We start from the raw sequence: 22,796 nt of genomic DNA on the forward strand, positions 1-22,796 counted from the left end.
TTTTCACAACTGAATTTATATAAAACAAATGATGTAATACAAAAAAGTAAGATACAAAACACAAAAAAGTAATAGAAGCTTTTCAAAAACTATTGTATATACAAATGTACATACATATGTATATGTATATAATTTTAAATCATTGATTTACCATTTCCGAACATTGAAAATTATAAATAAAAATGTGGTCTTGCACAATGCGAAAACAGATAACGACTAATGGGTTAAGAAGTGCACCGGAAGCGTGTGCCATCCGATCCCCGCTCTTACGGCCTGAGCAGTTCTACCTGTGGTTACCTGTTTGTCGCAGACGATTAGAAACTAATTAGCTGACCAACGCCGACATTTGCATCTCTGCCGAATGACGACACTCTTGGGCGGATTTACGATACGGGTCTGTTTGGCAGCCGGTTCGGCAGACTAGTTGTCGCGACGGTGGCTGATCGGATCGGATCAGCATTAGGTTTATGGCTACCCCGCTACCCGTAATTAGAACCCGTACTTAGGCACGGCGCTGACAGACCCCGATCGTCGGTCTAAGTAATAATAAATACGATTTTAATGAAATGCTAAAAGTTCATTTGGCTTATCTATGGGTTTGTCAACGATCCGCCACTTTTCGGAACTCAATTAGCTGCGGCTCGGGAATCGAAGATCGGGGATCTGTTCCATGTCAGTGTCATGAAGGGAGCTCGAACAAAGCAGCCACACAAAGAAAATGAAGCGAAAACCCGGGGATGCGAAGCCAAGCCGCTTACAGTGGTGCCGATTTCAAAAAGCAATCGAGCAACCCCTATAAATCACAGGGGGAGGTTTTAAGTGCACATAACACATAAAAAGAAATAAAAGCAGTGGAAAACACTGCGCAAAAAGTCAAACACGCTTTGCTACTTATGATCGCCATATGTGCAAGGGAAATCGGAACCAAGTACAGTCTGTCTTGGCTAAAAACAACGATGAGATGGTCTTCAATATGGCATCCAATATTCTAAATTAGATACACTATTTTCTTCTCTTTTGATAAATGTTATTAAAGTTCGTTATTTGAGCATTTCAATTTGATATTGAAATTATGATAACATTGTTAAATTGTTAACAACTTTAGACTATATGAACTATTATTTAGTGTTATATCATATTATAAATCATATTTTTGTAAATATTTCTTATGCACACCATGATTATGAGTTTCATACAAATAATTTGTTATAATAAATAAAAATCGTATCTACATATACATATGTACATGTAAAATTGTAGAAATATAATAATTAATTTAATTCCTGTTAGCCAGAGCCCACTGTATCACCAAAACACCACCCCGGGAGAACCTTGCCAAAAATTAATTACACAAAGTAAACAGCGCAGGCGCCCTTAAGTATGCCGCGCATCCTCGCCACGTGAGCGAGGGAGACGGTGCCAATCCGTTGTCCCTCTTGCTCGCCTGCCTGCTCGAACGTGAGAAATCAAGTGCCGCTCGGTTCGTTTTCCCTCAGTTCACGCTCCCGTTCTCAGTTCAAATTCATTCTCTTTCGAATCGTCGACGCGAACGGACGTTTAAAGTGAGAAAAGAAACCGGTAAATCAGAGATCCCAAGCAAGCGCGTGCGTGCATGATAGCGAAGAAAAAAAGCTATCCGTTTCAGTTAACTACTTACCAAGATTGAATTTCGCCATCGGGCAAATTACTAAAAATACATAAGTGCAACTCGTCCACTGTGTGTTGTGTTTTTTTTTTTTTTTTTGGTTTTCGCTGTGCCTTTATCGCAAACAAGAACTGATAAAACTAGAAAATATCTTGAGAAACTTGTTTTCGCGCTTTTCTTTTGCTAATTGCCGATCGCGGAAGAGAAAAACAAGCAGTAGACAAAACAAGTGTGGTAATACAATCTGAAAAGGGCACCATCAGCAGCCCGAGGGGTTTATCTATATAGATGTCGCAGCTTATCATCTCATGCTGTCTGTGAGGTTGTTCTGTGTGCTCGTGTAGTATCTTAAATACATAGAGTGTGTTCATATAAAGTGCGACAAAGCTCGATTGGAAACAGCTGTCGAGTGCCCTTGAGTGGGTGGGCAAGATCGTCATCATCATCATCGTCGTCATTATCAACAGAATCAGCATCAGCATCTGGAGGCCCCGGTTGCTCTAAGATCCCCAGTGTTCATCAATTATGACTGCCGAGACCCTCAAGCCGTTTATAACGCCAACGAGTGCCAACGATGATGGTTTTCCGGCCAAAGCGACCAGCACGGCGACCGCCCAGCGACGCACCCGCCAGCTGATCCCCCTGGTTTTGGGGTTCATCGGTCTGGGGCTGGTCGTTGCCATTCTCGCACTAACGGTAAGTTTTCCTTCACAATCATTTACCCAATAGCAGCCCAATCAGGTATTATTGCCCATTTGGATCGACTATCGCGATTCTAAACACACCAATTAGACTCTGAACTGAATGAAATCGTACTACAAAATTTTCATTAAGATGCTATTAATTGATAACATTGCGTCTCTATCTGCCTACTTAAGATAACAAACCATGCTTAAAGATGTTTAATTAAGGTGGCACAAATCATACTTAGTATTGAAATAATTACAAATAAATAAATAGTATAACATATTTTATGTGTGTTTGAGCGTCGTACAATCTCTTCAGTCGCATTTTATGTTTTTAATGTTTTTTAGCACACTAAAATCGTCAAATGTGCTGAATAGATTTAGTTAATGAATATAATTTGAAAAAGATTAAAGTAGTCACCTCCAAATTGAAATAGCTATTCCATACTTGAATGCCTTTTTTTTTGTTTGTTGTGTGCGATTAATGATTCGTCGGAATTCCAAAGGTGTGGGTATATCAGTTATTGGTGGGAGTTTCCCCAGAATATAGATAGGAATGAGTTGTTATGGGCTATGTTGTTTAATGATATTTTGGGCGCCAAAGTGGGCCAATCATGATTATATGGCCGTTTTAATGACTGTTTCGAAACGAGTGTAAAGGTATTACACTGATTCTTAAACTAGACTTTTGTAGAATTTGTGTTTTATTGTGTTTTTAGTGTTTTATTTTGGTAGTTTAATTTATAATTTTGCTTAGTTATCTCTCCAAAAACCATCACAACGACAGTTAGTTTTATCTGGAAAACAGATTGCACCAATAAAGTAATGAAAGCATAAAAACAGAGAGATTCCATTCAGCCATGAACCGCCTTCTAGACTCTGAACAGACTCCTATTTTTCGGAAATGTTTATTTCAGTAGCTTGCCAAAATAAAATGCGAATAAATATAAATGCAAATTGGACTTTAACAACGTATGTGTATAGACACCCCCGAAATCGCAATCTAAAAATGAATATTTAACCTTTGGCACGCTTCGGCTTATAAAGCTGTTTGTCACAAAGTCTTTGTTGATGCCAAATTAAAGACGAAATTCCGCGGATGCATAAATTGAAATGAAAACAGACTTTATGATCCGTGACCGTCGCAGATAGGTTAACTATAATTTGGCATGAAACTATATTTAGAGCGGGAAAAACGGCGGTTTCTTGGCTGATCAAGCGATGTCATCACCGACACGTCTTTAGGCCAAATCGGTTCCTAATGATCCAGCTAATCCAAATAAAGCGGATGCAGATGCTAGAGAAATGTTTATCGGTACATGTCTGTTCTTCCCTTTTGTTTTTGTTCAACCGATTTAAATGCCACTGAGTCCGTTCTGTTATGCATTCGATAAATCTTCGACTGGGTTGTTGTGTCATGTTTTTCCCTGATAACTTTGCGAATGAGTGTGCTCGCTGAAATCCGGATTTGAATTGCAGAAGATTAAGTTTGTGGACTTGAATCTGGTCCTTCTCTCCCACCCCCATTTCCCCCCCCCTCACCCAGGACTCCTCCATGACCCACTCAACTTTGGCTTAAGTGAACGGAAATCGTACAATTGACAATTGACTTGTAAATGATTGGCTTCAGCCACTGACGTGGGCCTCAAGTTCGGTTTTCCTCATAAATCTCCGTTAAGCCATGAAGCATTTTTCGTTGTTTAATTCAATTTCACTGACATTCGTACAAAGTAACCCTCATCATTTGGGGCCCTCTAAGAAAGTGACAAACTGCAGGCGCTGCGATCGATCTACTGATCGCCGATAAGCTCTAATGGAAAGTGGTTCACTGGAAACTTAAACAAGTTTCTTGGGTCTGCGTAAAGTCCATAATTTATACAAGAATTCAGTACAAGTTGTTGTGTGTACCTACATGTATGTACATGTGTATATTTCCCCGTCTGCGCGTACAGTGGCTTAAGTTGAGCCATTCTTTTCGATTTCGGCTGCCAGTCGAGACTTGAGAAGTGTCCGTATATAAGGCCTCTGCTCGGCCCGAATGTTAATGATCCATTAAGCAGATTATGTGGCTGAGTGGCGATCGTACGTACCCCGCCGTATTTCCCCACGAAATCTTTCTCGTCTCGCCTCTATCAGTTTGTTCAGTTAGTTTTTATATATTTTTCGGGTGTCAAAAGTTCGCGGCACTGGGTGTTATATGATGTGCCGGGCCTTAGCACCAGCTATAGATGTTTAATTGGGGCTACGTTAAATTGATTGCCCAATTGCTAATGAGCGGATGATTAGAAACGAGCCTGAATGAGTGTGTAACAATTGAATTATCTTATCTTGCAGATCTGGCAGACAACGCGTGTATCGCATCTGGACAAGGAGCTGAAGAGCCTGAAGCGAGTCGTCGATAATCTCCAGCAGCGTTTGGGCATAAACTATCTGGACGAGTTCGACGAGTTCCAAAAGGAGGTGAGCAATTGCGTAAATCACTTTCGAGCATCAATATTTGTACTCGGCGATGGGGCAGGGGCTGTAACATTTGCCCCGGGCAAATACAGATACCTCGAATTGTTTACAAAGTCGGAAATGATTGTTATTCCTTGAGGCTGGTACTTGAGTTTTTAATGAGGGTATATCGAACTTTTGTTATTGAGTATCTATTATGTTTAGTTTTCTTTTTGCCTAAAGGGTAATTTGCATTTTATGATGGCAAACTCTGGCTAGGGTATCTCACAGTCGGTAAGCCATGCGCCTGTTTTTGAAAAAGAATGCCTCAAAAAAATGACCAGACGTAATATGTGGTTATTGTGTGGGACATACAAAAATATTTATAGAATTATGTGCTAAAATATAATTTCGACGCTGTTTCATCTGTTATTTGTTTCATTTTTTTTTGTTAGCTGCTTGGCCAAAGGCACATAGAAAATTGTGATAGATTATTTGAATTATAATGTCTCTTTCCGCAAGGAAACACTCATTTCAAATATGAGGCGCCAGCCAGTTCACGTAATTTATGAGATACAAATCCCCAAGTGACAAAAGGTAAAAGCCCCAATAATTCAACAAAAATACTAGGCTCTATCAGTAGATATAGTCGTTCAAGGCGAGCGATCGCTTTTGGCTGTATGTGACGATTGATCGAATCTCATCAAATGGCCTAATGGCCAGAGATGGTTTTAAGATTTTAAGATTTATTTATATTTTGATGGCTGGGCATCTGTGGTGCCAATTCTCTTGAGAGTTTCCTTCGCTTTTAAATATATGTATGATGTACACAAGTATATGTATACGAGTATCATGTTTTTGAGCGAGGCGCCATCAATTAGGATGATGACGAAACAGCCTGTGCTGCGGGCGTGTGTCTAAAAATGAACGTCCCAAATGGATGTGAGATATGTGCCAGGACTGTGCCAGCTGCAGTCACGTACTTGGCCAAGTCTTCTGACCCAAAATGCTGATGCCCATCCCTTCGTTGCAGTACGAGAATGCCCTCATCGACTATCCAAAAAAGGTGGATGGCCTCACGGATGAGGAGGACGACGACGATGGCGATGGTCTGGATTCCATTGCGGACGACGAGGACGACGACGTTAGCTATAGCTCTGTGGATGATGTTGGCGCAGACTACGAGGACTACACCGATATGTTAAATAAACTCAACAATGCACATACCGGCACCACGCCCACATCTGAGACCACTGCTGAGGGCGAGGGCGAGACGGACAGTGCATCCTCAGCCTCAAATGATGACAATGTGTTCGATGACTTTACCAGCTACAATGCCCACAAAAAGAAGCAGGAGAGGTGAGCACGGATGAAATTTTCAGGGATTTATCGTATTAAGCCTCTGCTTTTCCTCTTCACAGAAAATCTCGCTCGATTGCCGATGTACGCAATGAGGAGCAGAATATTCAAGGAAATCACACAGAGCTTCAGGAAAAGTCATCCAATGAGGCAACTTCCAAAGAGAGGTAAGTAGAACGTTCCGTTGAAAACAGGCAAGAAAAACCATTAATGAAGTTATATGCTATGGGTTAAAGATAGATAGTTAACTGCGTAACTGAAACACATATGTATACATTTTCTTTTTACTTGAAGCCCTGCACCACTTCACCACCGTCGCAGAATGCATTCCCGCCATCGCCACCTCCTAGTCCGCAAAGGTGTGTAGTGTAGAAAAGCGAAACAATTGGCAAAAATCGAATACCAAATCTCTATTCGCACCTCTGTTAATTTGCAGGTGAATCTCTTCTTTCAGCCAGATCCGAGGACTCGAGGCCAGCAGCCCATTTCCACTTGAGCAGCAGGCGGCGTCACCAAGGAAGTATGGGTAAGGAGATGCTTCCGCGTCAAGCGTGTACATACAAGTACTACAGGCAACCTAATGAAGTCACTTCTTGAATTTCTCAGGCTACCATGGAGATATGTACATAGGAAATGATAACGAGAGAAACTCTTATCAGGGACACTTTCAAACGCGCGATGGCGTCTTGACGGTGACCAATACAGGCCTATATTACGTATACGCCCAGATATGCTACAACAACTCGCACGACCAGAACGGATTTATCGTCTTTCAAGGAGACACTCCATTCCTGCAGTGCTTGAACACGGTGCCCACCAACATGCCACATAAGGTGCACACCTGCCACACGAGTGGTCTGATCCACCTGGAACGAAACGAGAGGATCCATCTGAAGGACATTCACAACGATCGCAATGCAGTTCTGCGGGAGGGAAACAACCGAAGCTACTTTGGCATCTTCAAGGTGTAAATTGGAGAGATTATCCCCGGTCAGAAGATGGAATACCAGTTTAAGCTTTTGTCCCCGCGACTGCTCGTGAATGCGATTCATCGCCAGCGTGAATCCATTAGTTCGTAGTACCTAGTCTTAGTCACTCCAAACCTAATCTCAATCGGAATCGTGCATACTGCATTAGTCAGAAGACGGAGGAAAATCATATTTATTTTGTATATACTCGTTCGACTCTAAAAAGTGAATAAAAATATATGTAGCTATTACCCGCTTGTGTAAGCGTGTTTAAGAAACATCAATTGAATCAATTGCTACCAGTTGCAATTGAAAATATTATAATCTTCTAAATAATGAATATTCGTTCTTAGTATAATTCGATTCAAAATGCTTCAAATGCTTTCAATTCAAATCTCAAATGAAGAGCCATTCAAAGATATCCCTCAGCTTTATTTGTGCAATTCCAGCTTACTATGGTCTTTATTAAAAATTTTGAATGGAATTTGGTCAAAGGGCAGGGAAATTGCTTTGCAACTGGATAATATCCGGACCGGGAGTTGTATTGCAGCTCGAGCGTCTGTCCCGGGCAACATCTGCATCGCCATCGTCATAGTCATGGAAACCACAGGAGAGTAAGGAAGTCCGAACTTCAAATCTTTTTACCCACATGTTCCGAGAATTCGGACAATTGGACACGAAGGAGGGGCCAAAGTACAGTCATCGGTAAGACGACCAAATCAGTCTTGCAGACGTCATGTACAAGAAAATGTTGAGGTGGCATTTTCATGCTAAGCTTGATTGATCAAATAATCAATTAGTTGTACCTGGTGTTTTCTAGTGTATACTCCTTGACAACAATTAGCAAGGATTAATGAGAATGGATACAACAATTCATTTTTGACTACACGTCACACGACCTGTTCATGTCGTAAATTTAAAGACAAGCTTAAAATACCTGAAAATGACAAAATGATATATACATTTTGAATACTTATTTTTGTTTTCCCATCTTCAGCCAAAGACAAATTTCTAGTGGTTGGGAGGGGGAACTCCGGATATGATTGTGGGGCGTATGCACGCCGATTGTCGGGCGGGCGGAGTAACAGGTGGCTCGAATTGGGGTCCTGCTGATGGGAGAGAGCAACAGTTCGTTCCCGGAATTGGTTTGTGCTTTTGGCCTGGCCATAACGTGTGTACATAACCCCCAGCTGCAGCGCCCGTCAGATGTTCCGTGTGCCATGCGCACTGGTCGGGAAATCGCAACCAGGCCCGAAATTGCTGGGGAAATGGCATCCTGTCAGCCGGAAAGCTTTCTACTATTTACCTGGACTTATTTGCTATTTACCCTCCGATTGCATACGAAGTCAAAGCGCATCTATTTTGCATATAGAGCCTGGCAATTGGCAATTCGTTTCTGATTTCAGTGCAGTGTGTGTCGATTTCTCTTTCCAAGTAGTTCAAGTAGTTGGATTGAAGGATCTGCAAGGAATACGTTGCGCGAAATGGTGAGTCGGCACAACACTTAAAATGTCAAGAGGTGGCATTTTATTCATAATAACATCATGTAGAAAAATGTTAAGACATAAATTTAAATGCATTTGATTGCATTTGACGGTACAAATATTCAGTTCCAATTCCACGAAAATTTATCAAAAGTTTGGTCAGAGATCCATAGACTTGAATCCCTGATGATATCAAAAGATTGCAAGTACTATTCGGCCTTCTCGCCCATCTTGGCCTGAATCTCGTTAAGCGTTTTTCCCTTTGTCTCGGGAATTAGGAAGAGAATGAAGACAAAGGCGGCCACCGCAAATCCGAAGAAGATTGCAAAGCACGCGGTTGCTCCAATAATATCGTTAAGAACAGGGAAAAGAAGGGTCACGATAAAAGCAAAACACCAATTTGTAGTCCCGGCAATCGATCCTGCTAGGGCCTTTACATCCTCGGCAAAGAGCTCGGCCATCATCAGCCAGGGAACTGGACCGAATCCCAGGGAGAATCCAATAATAAAAACACAAACGGCAATTAGGGCCAGCCAGCCGACTCCAGATTTCATCAACATGCCAAAGTAAAGAGCCATGATCAGGGTGCTGATACCCATCATGCAGGCGGACACCAATAGGAGTATCTTCCGACCGACTTTCTCAATAACCAGGATCGAAATGATAGTGGCAATAGCCTGCACAATGCCCACAATAATTGTAGATATTCTGGGCTCCAGGGTCGATCCAGCCGTCTCAAAGATGAATGTAGAATAGAAAATAATCGCATTGATGCCCGTCATCTGCTGGAACAACATGAGACCGATGGAGAGGAACAGCCCCTTGAGGGTAATCCTGCGGCATAGGATTTTCCCAACGCTAGCCTTCTCCTTTTGGCCCTCGGCGCTCATTTCCTTCAGCTCACCGCTCACATCCGCATCCTTTCCGCGCAGAAATTTAAGAGATTTCTCCGCCTTCTCGGCTTTTCCCTTTTGGGCCAGAAAAATCGGAGATTCCGGCATAAAAATCATCAAGACAAAAAAGATTACGGGCAAAATTGCGCAAGCAATATTAAAGTAGAAGGTCTTTACAAAACCTCCAACCACAAAGGCGTACAGAATACCAAAAACGATTAGCAGCTGGAAGAAGCATCCCATGGTTCCGCGGTACTGGACCTGGGCTATCTCAGTCACGTACATGGGACAAGTCACGCAGAAGGCTCCTCCGCAGAATCCCACTACGAAGCGTCCGAGCAGCAGCATTGCTATGTGCGATGCCAGGAGGATCAGGAGCCATCCGATAAAGAACGGTGGCAGCAGGATTAGCATTGTCGTCTTCCGCCCGATCTTACCAATGAGCACGCCCACCGGAATGCACGAGAAAGCTGCACCCAGAGTCATCAGAGATCCCACCAGGCCCCATTCCGTTTGACGAGGGGTAAAGTTGTACGCGTTAGAATTCTTGACTTCATTTTCCACCGGTCCTGACCAGCCGATCACTGCGCCTAGACAAAAGGCGCCCAGGGCGCCGATGAAACCAACAATAAACTGAGTGGCAGTTCCCATTTTTACATAAAATGCGCGATGAAAAAATCAGTGTTTCGATTTATATTTGTACAATTTTGAAACAGAGGCAAATTACACTCTAACTATTAGTGTGTGCGTGCAAAGACTGCCTAGTATCAATAGTTCGTTCTACTGAACGTAAGAATCATATACTACTAAGTTCGAATGAAGTCTTATAATGCTGTTATGTTACATTTTTCATAAGAAATTGTGGATTCGAATTGTGGTGAAAACTTGGATTGCTTGTTGCATTAATAATAATTAGTAACTATAAAATATTTTAATTTTCCAATCGATTTATTGTAGAATGCAAATTTATTAGATCAAAAAAATGTTTTTCCTTAATATTTAATTATTATTTTGCAACAGTTATTAGTAGAGACATAATATCATTTTGTATATATTCGAAGAAATTTTTGCATACACTTTAACTATTTCTAAGAATTTTGTTCAGTGTCTTCCCGAACGAAGCTCGGCTGCAGCTAAAAGCTTTCTCTCCGCGACTCCCACGCTCCCCGTCTCGCGAGGACGAGAGGCGCTCGGCGAGCTTCGGGTGCCGTCGGTCCTCGCGGGTCCTGTATAAAGCATGGAAGCTCCAGAGACTGGCGACACTCTTGGTTCCGCCTTGGCTGAGCACAGAGGTGGGTACAGTGGCTACTGGCTGGCAGTGACGAGCGCTTCCTTTGTGTTGCTGGCGTAGGCGTGACGCCATGTTGTGAAAAGTGTCTGACAGAAAGTGGAAAATTCGCACGGAAAACTGCACTCGAAAGTCGTGGAAATAAAGAGCATTGTTAAAACAATCCAAGTGAGTTGTGAAAAGTGCAAACTTTTTGGCCAGTGATTGTGTGTGTGGCGAAGGAATTACGCAAATGTTGCACAGGATTTTCCGTTTCCATTGATTTCGCTGGTGGGCGTGTGTGTATATATTATATACATATATATATTTTTATGCGTGGGAGGACGAAGCGGAGCCAAAATAATTGCGTACAATTCATTTGCAACTCCCGGGATTCACTAATTGGACAATGGAGCTGATGAATTGTTTGTTGGCCTGTTGACAAAGTACCTCGGGCATTTCCCTGAATATCTGATACATACACACGCTCGCAAAATCTTGGCTAACAAGTTGGCAACTTCCCCGAGGACAGGACATTTGCCTCGTTGGCCTTAAATATTTTAAGGCAAAAAGCTTTTACCGGCCCCTAATTAGCCGCTTCCTTTGCCGCCAGAATGCATTCACATTCACTTAGTCGCCGGTCAAAAGCCCGATTGAATTTGTCCCAATTCCCGCAAAAGGATCCCTTTTCTAGCTAGCAAAATGGCCAAGTCCTGCTCGTGGTATAGATGTATATATATATATATAGAGCAGTAGTATCCATGGTTGCTGCGACAAATTCAATTAGGACGCTAATTTAAATGCCCTGCTGGGTCGCATTTGTTCGGTCGGGAAATCTGATTGGCGAGAGGCAGAGTCTTTTCAGCTGAAATTCAATAAATTATTAGCACTGACTCCGTTTGATGTGGGAAACGTAAGACGACAGGCGCATCAATCAATATTAATCATACGCCCCGTGAACCACTTGAGCTGTTGGCAGTGATTCTCACTAACCCGTAACTTATAAAGACTTTAGTTCCTTGAATCGATCATAATCGAATTAGCATAGACAGAGAATATGATATTGAATTAAAACGACGTTTAAGAAGCTATGCATATTAATCATACGCCCTGTTAGCCACTTAAATTGTGCGTTAGAAGAGATTTTGTTAAAAAAAAAAACTACGGTTCTTACTGCTTCTTAGCTTAGCAGAATGGTAACTTTTCTTACATAAGTTGCTATAATTTCATCCATTTAAGAGTATTTGTTCTGTCATAATTATTCATATATTTATTTAAATTTCAAAACCCCAAAAGAAACATTTGTAAGCAAATCTATAGCTCAAATCTATGTAGGAGAAAACAAGTCTATCTAAGATAGGCTAAACAAAAACACTTAATACTAACTTAGTATAGGTATCCTTTAGCTCAAAGCGGCTTGTGCTTCTGGCCACAATAACATCAGCCGTGGGTCTGAATTAAAAATACGGGATACAGAGTAGCCCCATTTAATTTCTCTGCACATTGTAAGAGCCTTAGTAGATGGCTTATAGGAGCTGCATCATTCCGATCAACAGGCATGTGGCAGGGAAACCCTTTGCAGTCGAGGGGAAATGGAATCTGCTTTTTGCAGCTGCGTTTAATCTGGATTAGAGCGGAGGCACAGACACAAAAACATCAACAACTGGGGGACTCGCTTTCTTAGACAAAAGCCAGCCAAGCAGCAATAATACAATGAACGTGGACTGAGACGAACCAACAGCTGCAGGCGAGACGCAAATAGGGTTCTTCAGCAGCGCGGGAGTGGCCATAGAAGCGCAGGAAAAGCCAAGGAAAGCGAATGAAAAGCGTCGGCTGCCTTGACATTTAATAGGGGAAAAATGAAAAGCAAACGTGACCACCACAGGTATGAGCCAAGTGAGAGGAGCACAACTATGGAGCAGAGTGGTTGTGGATGGAGGGTAGTGGGTAGTGTGTAGTGGGCGTCTTGGTATGATTACCATATATTCTGCTTCCAAGCCATATATTCCGTCCGAGAAATGCGTAGCATACTTATGTGCGCCACCATGAAGCCGAGAAAAAGCAGAGGAGCGAATAAATAAGGTCGGGATGAGCATTTCAATGGCAGTTGGCATCCGAGCAGCAATTCAAGTTTCCCATAATTGTCAGCTTGGCTTTTGTCAGCGGCCAAGAATGCCGGAAAGTCGGGCCGGAAAATACAAGATCTCATCGGATGAAGTTTTCCCCTCTAATTTGCCAAGCACGCTGGATATTTGCAGGCACATTGGAATTTTATTGATTTATATTCCTTGGTCCTTTCTATATGCATGAGGCTGTGGGATTCGCTTCATTAATCAGTCAGGATGAAATGGGCAAATTATTCAAATACTTCGTGCGGCGTAAGTCCGGAATTTTCGGGTACCTGCTGCTCGTTTGCATAATTAAGCGAGGAAATATGGAATTTCACACGCCATCAAGTGGCCGCGAAAAGATGACACCTGATACACACTCACGAACACACACACACAAACACAACGACAAAAACCCACCCACACTGCGACACATACATTCATGCACGGAAAAGGACAACGCTTTAAAGTGCAAATGTAATTAAAAGTTTTTTTACGCACCTGTCGCAAACGTGTCGGGCATTAAAAACCATTTTAATCCCGTTCGTTGAACATTTAACTGGTTTTCCTAAGCCACGTTTTCCGATCGAAATTTTTAAACAATTCAATGCGGTTTTAAGTGGTTTTAGTCTTTAAATATCGCAGTTTTTAACATAAGCTTCGTATATATTTACAGATAGATACAAAGTTTAAGAGAAAGAAATAATTTAAAAAGCTATTATTTTTTTCATTTGCTGTTTGCTGCTATGATATAAATTTCCTAGACTAGACCAAGGACCTTTACGAAAGTGCTTTCCTGTGCATCTTCGAAAATAACTTATGAATTTAATATTTTTTGCACTATTTTTTTTCCAGATTTAGTAGTTCAATTTGGTGTCAGAGTGAAAGAAGGAAAGCAGCCAGCGAGGTAATGGCAGCAATGGCCAACCGATTTGTAGGCCCCAGTGGTGCCATGTTGGTGCTGCTGGCGGTGGTGCAGTGCATCCTAGCGACACCACAGCGCACCGCCGCCTTTTCGCTGCAGGCGGCCGTGGATGAACTGCATCGTCGGGAGGCGGCCAAGTATCCACTGAACGCCCCTCCGCAGCCAGCTCTCGACGACTGGGATGAAGGTGAGTTAGGGGGGCTGGGCGAATCTGGCCGGGAAATTGGTTTTCCTCGGGGAAAAGCGCAGACCTTCACCTTTGCTCACACGTTACGCCGATGTAAGTTAATCAAGCAATTCCCATGTAATTTGAACTTTGATTAACGTTAAGGTGAAGGTTGAACTAGAATGAACGCCAGACAGGACCTTTAAGATGCTCCAATCTACCTTGTAGTTCATCAATTTTTAATGCATACCCTGTACTTGTCGATTATAGTTATCTGTGTGCTTTTTATTATTATGGAAAATTATGGAAAACTTTGTTTGAAAATTGCTCGTATATCATTTTCAAGAGTGGAAGTAGTTTGGAGTAGATGTCTTAAAACTTATGCGGAAAATAATTACTATTAACTTAGATATATAGAAAAGTAAATAGCAATAAAGTAGTGTATTTGAAGTGCTTAAAAGTTTATAAATTAAAATTTGAATTTAAAAATATTTAACAAATGGCTCAAAATCGGAATGAAATAGTATTTGTATGTGCATAAAATCCTAATAATTATATTTTAAATTCATTTGGGAGTGAATTATGCCATTTACTCTAGAAATGTCTGTTCAGTGAAGCATATTTCGTCATATGCCAATTCATATATGTACATATATGCCGAAATATTACTATTCGATTTGTGTGGCTGGTTCTGAAGATGACGGCCGTCAACTGCATGTGTAGATTATGTAACCGCAAGTGGTTGCTGAAGTCTGAAAGTGATATCCATCACAGGCAAACGTAGATGTCGGGAAGCCGCATGCGGAGTGCACGTGCCCCGGATAGCCGATCCCCAAGCACAGATTTACCGGATTTTCCCCTCACAGTCACATGTATCGCTGTTACTTTTCCTCGTTTCCATTTTTCCTTTTCTTTTCTCTTTTGGCCACTCCACCTCTTCACCAAAACCCTCTTCACCAACCCGAAACGCTCGCACAGATGGCGATTTATTTGGCAAGAATAGGAATCGGAATCGCCATCGAGTTAATAAGGCACTTGGCAAGTACTTAGAACGCGACGAGGACAACTACGGTCCGGATCACAACTTGGGCTTGGGCTTGGATCTGGGCATGGGCATGGGTCTGGGACTCGATGACGATGGCGACTTGGTCCCCAGTAATCTGGTCGATGAGAAGAGAAAGCGTTTCTCCTCTTTTCGCGAACGTGACGAGCAGTTCGGTAAGTCGAAAGCACAGCGCTGAGAATCACGCACCTTCGGAATACCTACTCACTATTAAGGTCCTTCACGTAGCACTGCACAATGCTAGTTTGATGTTTTATTATAAATTAATTGAAAATATATGAGCATGATATAATCCCCAGCAAAAGTGTATGAGTGTTAAACTTCACTGTCTGAATTACAAGACTGAACTCCATTAAATATAAGAGTTTGTATAATAACTATCCATTCTTCATAAAAAAGGGCAACTAAAATTGTTTTATTACGTGAATAAATTGCCAAAGCTCTCTAGAGAATGAAGCCATGATTTAGGGTCCTTTTTTTCCCAAATATCCTGATTGAGGAGCGCACTAATGGACAAGTATTAGCACCTTGCTCAAGTGGCTACTTTTCAATGCGAATGCCCGAAAACGAACGATTTATGCGTCTAAGTGCTATTATCCTGACCCGAACTGTGGACATCCACAGAGCATCGGCGAGCATGCGTCCACTTGAGCACCCAGCGGAGGGAGTATGGAGTGGATTGGGCCAACAATGGGCTGGCTAAAACCACTTAGCTTCGATTAACTTGTGAGTGCTGAGTGGGACGATGCTCCACGGCTCCACTCCAGCGTCCCGATGATGAATGCAATCAGCTGGAAAGCGGCTCAGGACCGACAGATCCTGCCTGTCTTCCTGTCATTTGATTTAATGGCCGGTCGACCCAGCAACTTGATGCATGTCCTCCACACACACACACGTCCAGGATTTATCGACTCTCTTTTTATCGCATATTATGTTTTTGCCAAGGTCAAAGTTAAGTCATTTTTCATTGATAGGCAAAACAAATCGTCGAAAATCTAGATATTTATCAAGTTTTTAAGCTAAACAGGAAAGAACGTTTAAATAAATCGCAAACTGCATCGTTATGTTATATAACGTATCATTTCATGCCACTTCATCCTTTAAATTAAAATTGAATCTTATAATCTTATAATGAATAATACATCAATCAATACCAATATATCAATATTAAACTGTTAATGTTTTGCACAAATTAATGGCTTATGAATATATTTTGTCAGTGTGTCTAAATATAAAATAACCACATTCAGTAAATTAGAGGACCAAATTAATTTCTCAAATCTATTTCTCAATCTTTTTCAGATGGATCCGCTCCTTCGGCTTTCCGCGAGCGTGAAATCCAGCCACTGAACGCTGAGCCCGCTCACAATGAGCTCACGGAGCAGTTTCTGCGCGAAATCGAAGAGGCCAGGGATCGGGATGCAGTGCGTCAATGGTGGCGCCACCTGGACCAGGCGAAAACCCAACAGGAACCGGAACAGGAAGTCGAGCAGTTCGAGCAAAAGAAGCGGATGCGAGTGCCGCCTTACTACTTGCTCATGCAAAAGAAGCGCTCCTATCCGGTTCTGCCATGGTTGCCATACAACGGTGATAAGAGGAAACGCTTCCCTGTGGCCAAGAGGAGCACCACCAACTCCAATCCGGAATCTCCATTGGGCAGAACCGATGAGCGGGTGGCCCAGGAGCTGAGCGAACTGTTCGGCAAGCCCGGAGAATCGCAATCACATAACGAGGAGAAACGCAAGCGGTCGGCGGATGAGCAGACAAAGGTCACGACCAATCTTCCTGAATCCCCGCCAGCCACCGCCACCGCCTTGGGGGATATGCGGCTGGAGATCAACTTTCAGCGGGTGAATGTTACGCCCAAGGAGACGCCCACATCCGCTCCAGCTGGCGCTGGTGAATTGGTCCAGCATGGCGGCCATGCCGGTCATCATGGTGGCCATGTGCCTGGAATGTCACCCGAGTATCGTCATCGCAAGCGAAGTGATCATGCGCATGGCGAGAACGCCGAGGATACGGAGGCGGACGAGCATGATGAGGAGGGTGAGGAGAGCTCCGATGAGGATGACCACGACGAGTTTGACGAGGAGGACGGTGAAGCTGACCTGGAGACCGAGGAAGTCGATGAGCAGCGGCGCAAGAAGAAACGAGCTGCTGCCAGTCTATCTGGAAATGGTGGAGGCAATAAGCACATTCATGCACCCACTGTGGGTCACCTGATGCTCCGTGCCAAGAAGTCCATAGATTGGTCACAATACTTCGGTCTGGATCGCAAAAAGAAGTCCTTGCAGAAGAAAGAGTGAGTTTTAATGGGACTTAAACATTTCTTATACACTTAATAAATGTAATTCCTAACAGAAACCTAAAGAAACGCAGCGACACGGATAGTAGCACCAATAATGATGAGGAAGATGACGAAGATGACAGCTCCGAGGCGGAGAAAAAGAAGCGTGACTTCGATGCCGAAAAGCTGGACAGCATGGACAAGAAGCTGCAGTCCATCGAGGACTTCATCATCGACGAGACCATCAAGTATACGGGTGCACACGAGGGACTCAACAGCAAGGACGACATCCGCAGAATCAAGGACCATGTCCTCTCGCGCTTGGCAACCGCTTACAGTCTGGAGAAAATGCGCAGGGCTCTGGATAAGTTAAGGAGATCAGTGGACAACGAGAGTCACCTGATGCGCAATACCATCGAACCGGAATCCGAGGAGAACGCGTTGGACTCCAATTACTGGTTGAACAAAAAGTCGGTGAAGAAGGAGCAGGCAGATCAACTGGCAGAGTAAATGAAAATGCCCTTAAATTTACATTATTTCGATGTGTTTATTTCTCAAATCCTCCAGAGACTCGAGACCACCCAAGGACATGGAAAAGAGGAAGCGCAGTGGTTACTTGCGCTATCCGGAGCAGCCAAATACCATGGAGGAGGCACTCAGCCTGGGCAGCGCTCCCTACGAGACCCTAAACGACGCCTATCTGGGCAACAAGAACTACATTGTGGGCTCCAACCAGTGCCCCATTATCGAGTCCATGGCGGAGCGCTGTCGGGGCGTCGATCTCATCTCCGGAGACATTAACCAGGAGCTCCTGCCCCTCTGCGGTGTTCACCAGATATGCTATCTATGTGTAAGTGAAAACAGGATGCCTGAGTCGAGTATGGTTAACTATAGTTTACCCATTGCATTTCCGTTTCCAGGGTGCCTCACAGGTAGCCTGCGACTATCAGTACTTGGCGGAGGCGGATAGCGTTTGCGGCGACAGCAACGACTGCCAGTCGGCGGCCCGTTCCATCCTGATGATCCTGCGGGGATCACACGGCCGGCAGCTGGGTCCTAGGGAGTGCTTGAAGAATCCCTGCTTGTACAGGGCCATGCGGGAGATTGGGCTTTAAGCGAACTGCTCCGAATTGCCGCCCAGTGTTTTCCTAACGTCTCTTTTGTGTGCGTTTAAAAAGAAAATCATAAATCGAAAATGAAAATGACAACCCCGCAATGCAAAGCAGAGAGAGAGAGAGAGAGAAGATAACAATATGAGCCCAAAAAACCAATATAAAAACCTTGCTGAACTGGCAAAAATCAAACAAACGATTGATTCAAAACCAAATAGTCGTCGCATACAATGACATAATATTTTGATGGATTTTCCTGACCGCCTCGCGAGGCGGCAGCAGCCAACTAGAGTTTACCAGATACCTAAAGAGATGCATATAGATATACATACAATTTGGATTCAGTTAATCGCAGTAGACGCCCGATGCGGCCCGATTTATTTGGTTTAAGTGTTCAGCGTAAAATGGAATTTTTCGAAACATATTTGCACGTTTTATGGGTGTTTAAGTGTACAAACGTGATCATAGACGAAACATAACACACATACATATGCTTAACCAAGACATACAAGTATTTAATCCACAGCCAGCTTTTTAAGTAACTCAACTCGCTTGACATTCTAAGCAAAATGAAAGGCAGAGCTCACATTGGCAGCTAGTCCTCCAAAGTCACCGTCAGAATTCTTCTATTCGGTTTGACTTGGATGTGTGCACATACATACGTGCGTGTGCCATACCATAATACACTATACACATTATACATATATAACGATTTTAGCCTACACCGGGAAAAAAACTATGTATCTTTGCGAACGCCAAATGCAGAGCAACTAACTATAGTATCTGAGACTTCTCTCTCCGCATTACTTGTCTACAGATGAACATATACATTAATGTGTTTCAACGTGCTTACAATAAATGGACATAACTAAGACAAATATTTGAAGCTCTAACAAATCTATAGATGTGATTATTAATATATACAAGGAGTTTAATAAATGTGTAAATCTTTTAGGGCCAGCATATATACCAATCTGAACAACAGCAAGACGTTTGGTTGCGAAATCAAAATATTATTAATGTATTTACATAAACGAACAAATATATATATTTAAACTTGATGTATATGCTACAGTTTGAAAAACAAAACAAAACAGAACAAAAACCCATATTTGAAAATATTTATTGCTATACAGTTATCATAAATGTCGAATATAAATATATCGGGAATATCCCAAAAACGTATGGCCTTTTTTCTCGGATGTTTTCAAATTATTTGCGAATGTTCCGAGTTAAGTGTCATATTTTGTTTCCCCTTTTCAATTGTAACTCGCAAAATCACAAAATCATGAGCATCAGTGTTTTCCTGGAGTTCCTGACATAATGGATCCGTCTGGACAGTTTGTGGTTCCCCAAGTGCGAAAACAATATCTTAACCAGACCGAAAAATATATTTCCTTTCCTATTTACCGACGCCCAGGAGTGATAAAGAGATCTATTGCATCTTCTTTTACTGCCAAACATCAAGAAAATTTCAAGAAAAACATGAAAGACTAGCGACGGCCTTGTTTCCATTCACCTTTCATAATGATTTAGTAAATGTTAAAAAAAACCTATATTGTATTTTATTAACTTAGCTACCGGTAATGGTTTGTGTCACTGCTAAGCTTCTTGCTTGAGTCAATGCTGCCCATTGTTTAAACATCGCATTTAAAGACCAGTATCGATAGCAATATCGAATAAATAATCGACACTTGTACCACCGCTAGCACTCATTCTGAAAACAACCTTGCGCGTAATAAATATTTTCGTAAAATTATTTAGCGAAACCAAAATAAAAATCAAACGATTCGTTGGCCGATAAAACCGGTGATTAAGCAGTGGCAGTGCAGAAAGCAGAAAACACAAAAGTACAGATTGTGCTAATCAAATTTTGCAAGCAAAGTTCCCACCCACTGGTGAGTAAGAAGAAGAGCGAGTTATTCGCATGACTCATCGCGAAACGAGTTTTTATCAGATTGTTTTCATTCCGTTTTCGTCTCTTTCACTTCATCCGAATCAGATTGACGTCATTGCTTGAGCAAACATGAAAACCCCCGTTTCCGCTGCTGCGAACTTAAGTATTCAGAATGCTGGCAGTTCCGGAGCAACTGCCATTCAGATCATACCTAAAACCGAGCCCGTTGGAGAAGAAGGCCCCATGTCACTGGACTTTCAGTCGCCGAACCTGAACACATCCACCCCGAATCCTAACAAGCGTCCCGGCTCGCTGGATCTGAACAGCAAGAGTGCCAAGAACAAGCGCATCTTCGCACCACTGGTCATCAACTCACCGGATCTGTCATCCAAGACGGTAAACACACCCGATTTGGAGAAGATCCTGCTATCCAACAATCTGATGCAAACACCGCAGCCGGGAAAGGTGTTCCCCACCAAGGCGGGGCCCGTCACCGTGGAGCAGTTGGACTTCGGCAGGGGATTCGAGGAGGCCTTACACAATCTTCACACTAACTCCCAGGCATTTCCGTCCGCCAATTCCGCCGCTAATTCCGCCGCCAATAACACAACTGCGGCAGCCATGACAGCGGTGAACAATGGCATCAGCGGAGGCACCTTCACCTACACCAACATGACCGAGGGCTTCTCGGTGATTAAGGACGAGCCCGTCAATCAAGCCAGCTCGCCCACCGTTAATCCCATTGACATGGAAGCGCAGGAGAAGATCAAGCTGGAGCGCAAGAGGCAGCGTAACCGTGTGGCTGCATCCAAGTGCCGCAAGCGCAAGTTGGAGCGCATCTCAAAGCTGGAGGATCGCGTGAAGGTACTTAAGGGCGAGAACGTCGACCTGGCTAGCATCGTGAAGAACCTCAAGGACCATGTGGCGCAGCTGAAGCAGCAGGTGATGGAGCACATTGCCGCGGGCTGCACGGTGCCGCCGAACTCGACAGACCAATAACATTTGGAGTTGTCAGCCGGGGAGAATGATGAGGAGGACGTGGCACTGGAGACTGAAACCCCCTCGAATCCTGAAGATCCCGAGCAACCCATGCCTCTGGAATTCTTTTCAAGTGCTAGCACCGGTGCCTTGGAGCTGGAGGGCTCGGCCTCTCAGGATATTTCCCTAACTAACAGCGAACTCCTGGAGGAGGAGAGCGATAACGAACAGCCTCTGGTGCTCTACATCCTCGCGGACGACGCAACCTGAGGCTTTGTGCCTTTCTTTGGTTTTAGCTGCAATATCTGAAATGCTTCTTAAGTGTTTTGTTTACTTAGTTATTAGTATAAGCTAGTGTTAATCAAGTATTATCTGTGTTGAACGTAAGATAATATGTAATGTACTTTTAAAATATACGTATATTTTCTGCACTTGATATATACATAAAAAAATTATTTCTACGCCTTAAACTTATTTATTCATCATCCTCCTCTTCGTCATCATCGTCGTCGTTGTCATCCATGGCCTCGGCCTCGGCCTCCTCTTCCATTGCGCTATCAGCCTGTTCCTCGTCGTTCACATCATCCTCGACATGCAGCTGGAAGCCTTCGCTTTTTGTCCACGAGCACTTCATGGTCAGCCGAAATTTGGCCATGGGCTTGCCCACCAGCTTGAGGATTCTCGCCTGTTCGGGTGTTAGAACTTTGCCCTCCTCACAAACCGTGTAGTCACTGTACAGCGTAACGATTCCCTTCTCCAATTTGGTGGGCAGGCCCAGGGAACGCAGATGCGGTTCCATAGAGTGGGCGAAGTCCTCTAGGGGACCTGCTGGCAGGGTAACCGTTTCCGTGGCCACAAAGCCACTGCGTGCGTATTCCACGGCCCAGTAGTTTTCTGCCCACTCCAGGACTTCCTCCTTGGATTTGTCCGTGAAAAGCAGTCCCACCTGGCCAGTTAATCGCTTGGATAGCTAATAGACATAGCCTGTGATTAGTGTCTGATATATGTTAATCCACTTAAACTTAATTACCTTGTGCAATTCCGGCTCCACTTCCTCGCTCTTCGTGCGACCCAAGCCAATCTGCATAACACGATTCTTGCCAAAGATAAAACGAGAATTCTTTTTCAACTCCTGTCGCAGATCCTTCAGCAAGCTATTCCTCATGTTCTGAACTTGGAAAACGAATATATTTGGGTATTTGCCCACGCAGAACCGAATGTCGTCCACAATGCGCTGTTTCCAAGCCAGACCCTTGCGGTCGGTTTTGGTCAGGGAAACTAAGGGAAGAAGAGTATCGCACGTTATAAGTACAAATCGTATATATTAAAGCCGAAACTCTCACCTTTCTTATCACGTTTGGAGCGCGGCATATCTGTAGCCTTTAAATAGCAACGTTTTCTTAACAGAAACCAAGAATATTTCCCACCGAACGTAAACACGTGCGGCCTTCTAGAGATGGTAAATGTTCCTAACCAACAATCGATAGCTCTATCGTGTATCGGAATTTCGCACCGTGCGGGT

At 43.3% G+C, this 22,796-nt stretch overlaps 5 protein-coding genes and 4 non-coding genes across 15 annotated transcripts; 3 read left to right on the forward strand and 6 right to left on the reverse strand.

Annotated features, from left to right (window-relative positions):
• Nucleotides 1-1,524: 1,524 nt before the first annotated feature.
• egr (eiger) lies at nucleotides 1,525-7,369 on the forward strand. 2 transcript variants are annotated; one of them, NM_165735.4, is made up of 7 exons: nucleotides 1,525-2,341; nucleotides 4,666-4,791; nucleotides 5,801-6,126; nucleotides 6,189-6,293; nucleotides 6,421-6,485; nucleotides 6,563-6,652; nucleotides 6,733-7,369. In NM_165735.4, the coding sequence occupies exons 1-7, from the start codon at nucleotides 2,171-2,173 to the stop codon at nucleotides 7,095-7,097; spliced, it is 1,248 nt and encodes a 415-aa protein (NP_724878.2). In that variant the 5' UTR covers nucleotides 1,525-2,170; the 3' UTR covers nucleotides 7,098-7,369. The 2 variants fall into 2 exon arrangements, with proteins under 2 accessions (NP_724878.2, NP_995791.1); NM_206069.3 differs by having other exon boundaries at nucleotides 6,581-6,652.
• Nucleotides 3,772-3,853, reverse strand: snoRNA:Or-ACA7 (snoRNA:Orphan H/ACA box 7). The gene has a single exon (NR_163220.1). It is a non-coding gene; the product is annotated as a snoRNA:Orphan H/ACA box 7 (small nucleolar RNA).
• Nucleotides 3,947-4,083, reverse strand: scaRNA:MeU1b-A234 (small Cajal body-specific RNA : MeU1b-A234). The gene has a single exon (NR_048079.2). It is a non-coding gene; the product is annotated as a small cajal body-specific RNA : MeU1b-A234 (small nucleolar RNA).
• On the reverse strand, nucleotides 4,347-4,484 carry snoRNA:Or-ACA6 (snoRNA:Orphan H/ACA box 6). Its single transcript, NR_163219.1, has one exon. It is a non-coding gene; the product is annotated as a snoRNA:Orphan H/ACA box 6 (small nucleolar RNA).
• On the reverse strand, nucleotides 5,412-5,481 carry snoRNA:Or-CD13 (snoRNA:Orphan C/D box 13). Its single transcript, NR_163221.1, has one exon. It is a non-coding gene; the product is annotated as a snoRNA:Orphan C/D box 13 (small nucleolar RNA).
• Nucleotides 7,370-8,327: 958 nt separating the features above from the next.
• Nucleotides 8,328-19,575, forward strand: CG2269 (uncharacterized protein). 4 transcript variants are annotated; one of them, NM_001259304.2, is made up of 7 exons: nucleotides 8,328-8,581; nucleotides 13,702-13,958; nucleotides 14,916-15,155; nucleotides 16,303-17,302; nucleotides 17,362-17,793; nucleotides 17,855-18,137; nucleotides 18,208-19,575. In NM_001259304.2, exons 2-7 carry the CDS (start codon nucleotides 13,757-13,759, stop codon nucleotides 18,400-18,402), a joined length of 2,352 nt encoding a protein of 783 aa, NP_001246233.1. In that variant the 5' UTR covers nucleotides 8,328-8,581; nucleotides 13,702-13,756; the 3' UTR covers nucleotides 18,403-19,575. The 4 variants fall into 4 exon arrangements, with proteins under 4 accessions (NP_001246233.1, NP_724880.1, NP_724881.1 ...); NM_165737.2 differs by lacking the exon at nucleotides 8,328-8,581 and adding an exon at nucleotides 10,725-10,927; NM_165738.2 differs by lacking the exons at nucleotides 8,328-8,581; nucleotides 14,916-15,155 and adding an exon at nucleotides 10,725-10,927.
• On the reverse strand, nucleotides 8,601-10,286 carry sut4 (sugar transporter 4). Its single transcript, NM_078951.4, has one exon. It carries the CDS (start codon nucleotides 10,120-10,122, stop codon nucleotides 8,788-8,790), a length of 1,335 nt encoding a protein of 444 aa, NP_523675.1. The 5' UTR covers nucleotides 10,123-10,286; the 3' UTR covers nucleotides 8,601-8,787.
• Nucleotides 19,576-19,638: 63 nt separating the features above from the next.
• Jra (Jun-related antigen) lies at nucleotides 19,639-21,715 on the forward strand. 3 transcript variants are annotated; one of them, NM_165739.2, is made up of 3 exons: nucleotides 19,639-19,755; nucleotides 20,164-20,297; nucleotides 20,402-21,715. In NM_165739.2, exon 3 carries the CDS (start codon nucleotides 20,426-20,428, stop codon nucleotides 21,293-21,295), a length of 870 nt encoding a protein of 289 aa, NP_724882.1. In that variant the 5' UTR covers nucleotides 19,639-19,755; nucleotides 20,164-20,297; nucleotides 20,402-20,425; the 3' UTR covers nucleotides 21,296-21,715. The 3 variants fall into 2 exon arrangements, with proteins under 3 accessions (NP_724882.1, NP_476586.1, NP_001260844.1); NM_057238.5 differs by lacking the exon at nucleotides 19,639-19,755 and having other exon boundaries at nucleotides 20,087-20,297.
• On the reverse strand, nucleotides 21,677-22,749 carry RpLP0-like (Ribosomal protein LP0-like). Its single transcript, NM_136710.4, has 3 exons — nucleotides 22,618-22,749; nucleotides 22,305-22,552; nucleotides 21,677-22,244 (listed from the first exon to the last, which is right to left on the reverse strand). The coding sequence occupies exons 1-3, from the start codon at nucleotides 22,643-22,645 to the stop codon at nucleotides 21,750-21,752; spliced, it is 771 nt and encodes a 256-aa protein (NP_610554.1). The 5' UTR covers nucleotides 22,646-22,749; the 3' UTR covers nucleotides 21,677-21,749.
• Nucleotides 22,750-22,796: the final 47 nt, after the last annotated feature.

The sequence above is a fragment of the Drosophila melanogaster genome, chromosome 2R (assembly GCF_000001215.4).
Source record: "Drosophila melanogaster chromosome 2R".
In the NCBI taxonomy this organism is placed as follows: domain Eukaryota; kingdom Metazoa; phylum Arthropoda; class Insecta; order Diptera; family Drosophilidae; genus Drosophila; species Drosophila melanogaster.

Coding starts and splice junctions, on each gene's coding strand:
- Jra (NM_165739.2), top strand. CDS start 20,426: ATGAAAACCCCCGTTTCCGCTGCTGCGAACTTAAGTATTCAGAATGCT.
- egr (NM_165735.4), top strand. CDS start 2,171: ATGACTGCCGAGACCCTCAAGCCGTTTATAACGCCAACGAGTGCCAAC. Junction 2,342..4,665: donor TTGCCATTCTCGCACTAACG/GTAAGTTTTCCT, acceptor CTTATCTTGCAG/ATCTGGCAGACAACGCGTGT. Junction 6,486..6,562: donor CCACCTCCTAGTCCGCAAAG/GTGTGTAGTGTA, acceptor GTTAATTTGCAG/GTGAATCTCTTCTTTCAGCC.
- CG2269 (NM_001259304.2), top strand. CDS start 13,757: ATGGCAGCAATGGCCAACCGATTTGTAGGCCCCAGTGGTGCCATGTTG. Junction 17,303..17,361: donor AAGTCCTTGCAGAAGAAAGA/GTGAGTTTTAAT, acceptor AATTCCTAACAG/AAACCTAAAGAAACGCAGCG. Junction 17,794..17,854: donor CAGGCAGATCAACTGGCAGA/GTAAATGAAAAT, acceptor CAAATCCTCCAG/AGACTCGAGACCACCCAAGG.
- sut4 (NM_078951.4), bottom strand. CDS start 10,122: ATGGGAACTGCCACTCAGTTTATTGTTGGTTTCATCGGCGCCCTGGGC.
- RpLP0-like (NM_136710.4), bottom strand. CDS start 22,645: ATGCCGCGCTCCAAACGTGATAAGAAAG. Junction 22,553..22,617: donor CTCCAAACGTGATAAGAAAG/GTGAGAGTTTCG, acceptor TTCTTCCCTTAG/TTTCCCTGACCAAAACCGAC. Junction 22,245..22,304: donor TGGAGCCGGAATTGCACAAG/GTAATTAAGTTT, acceptor TATGTCTATTAG/CTATCCAAGCGATTAACTGG.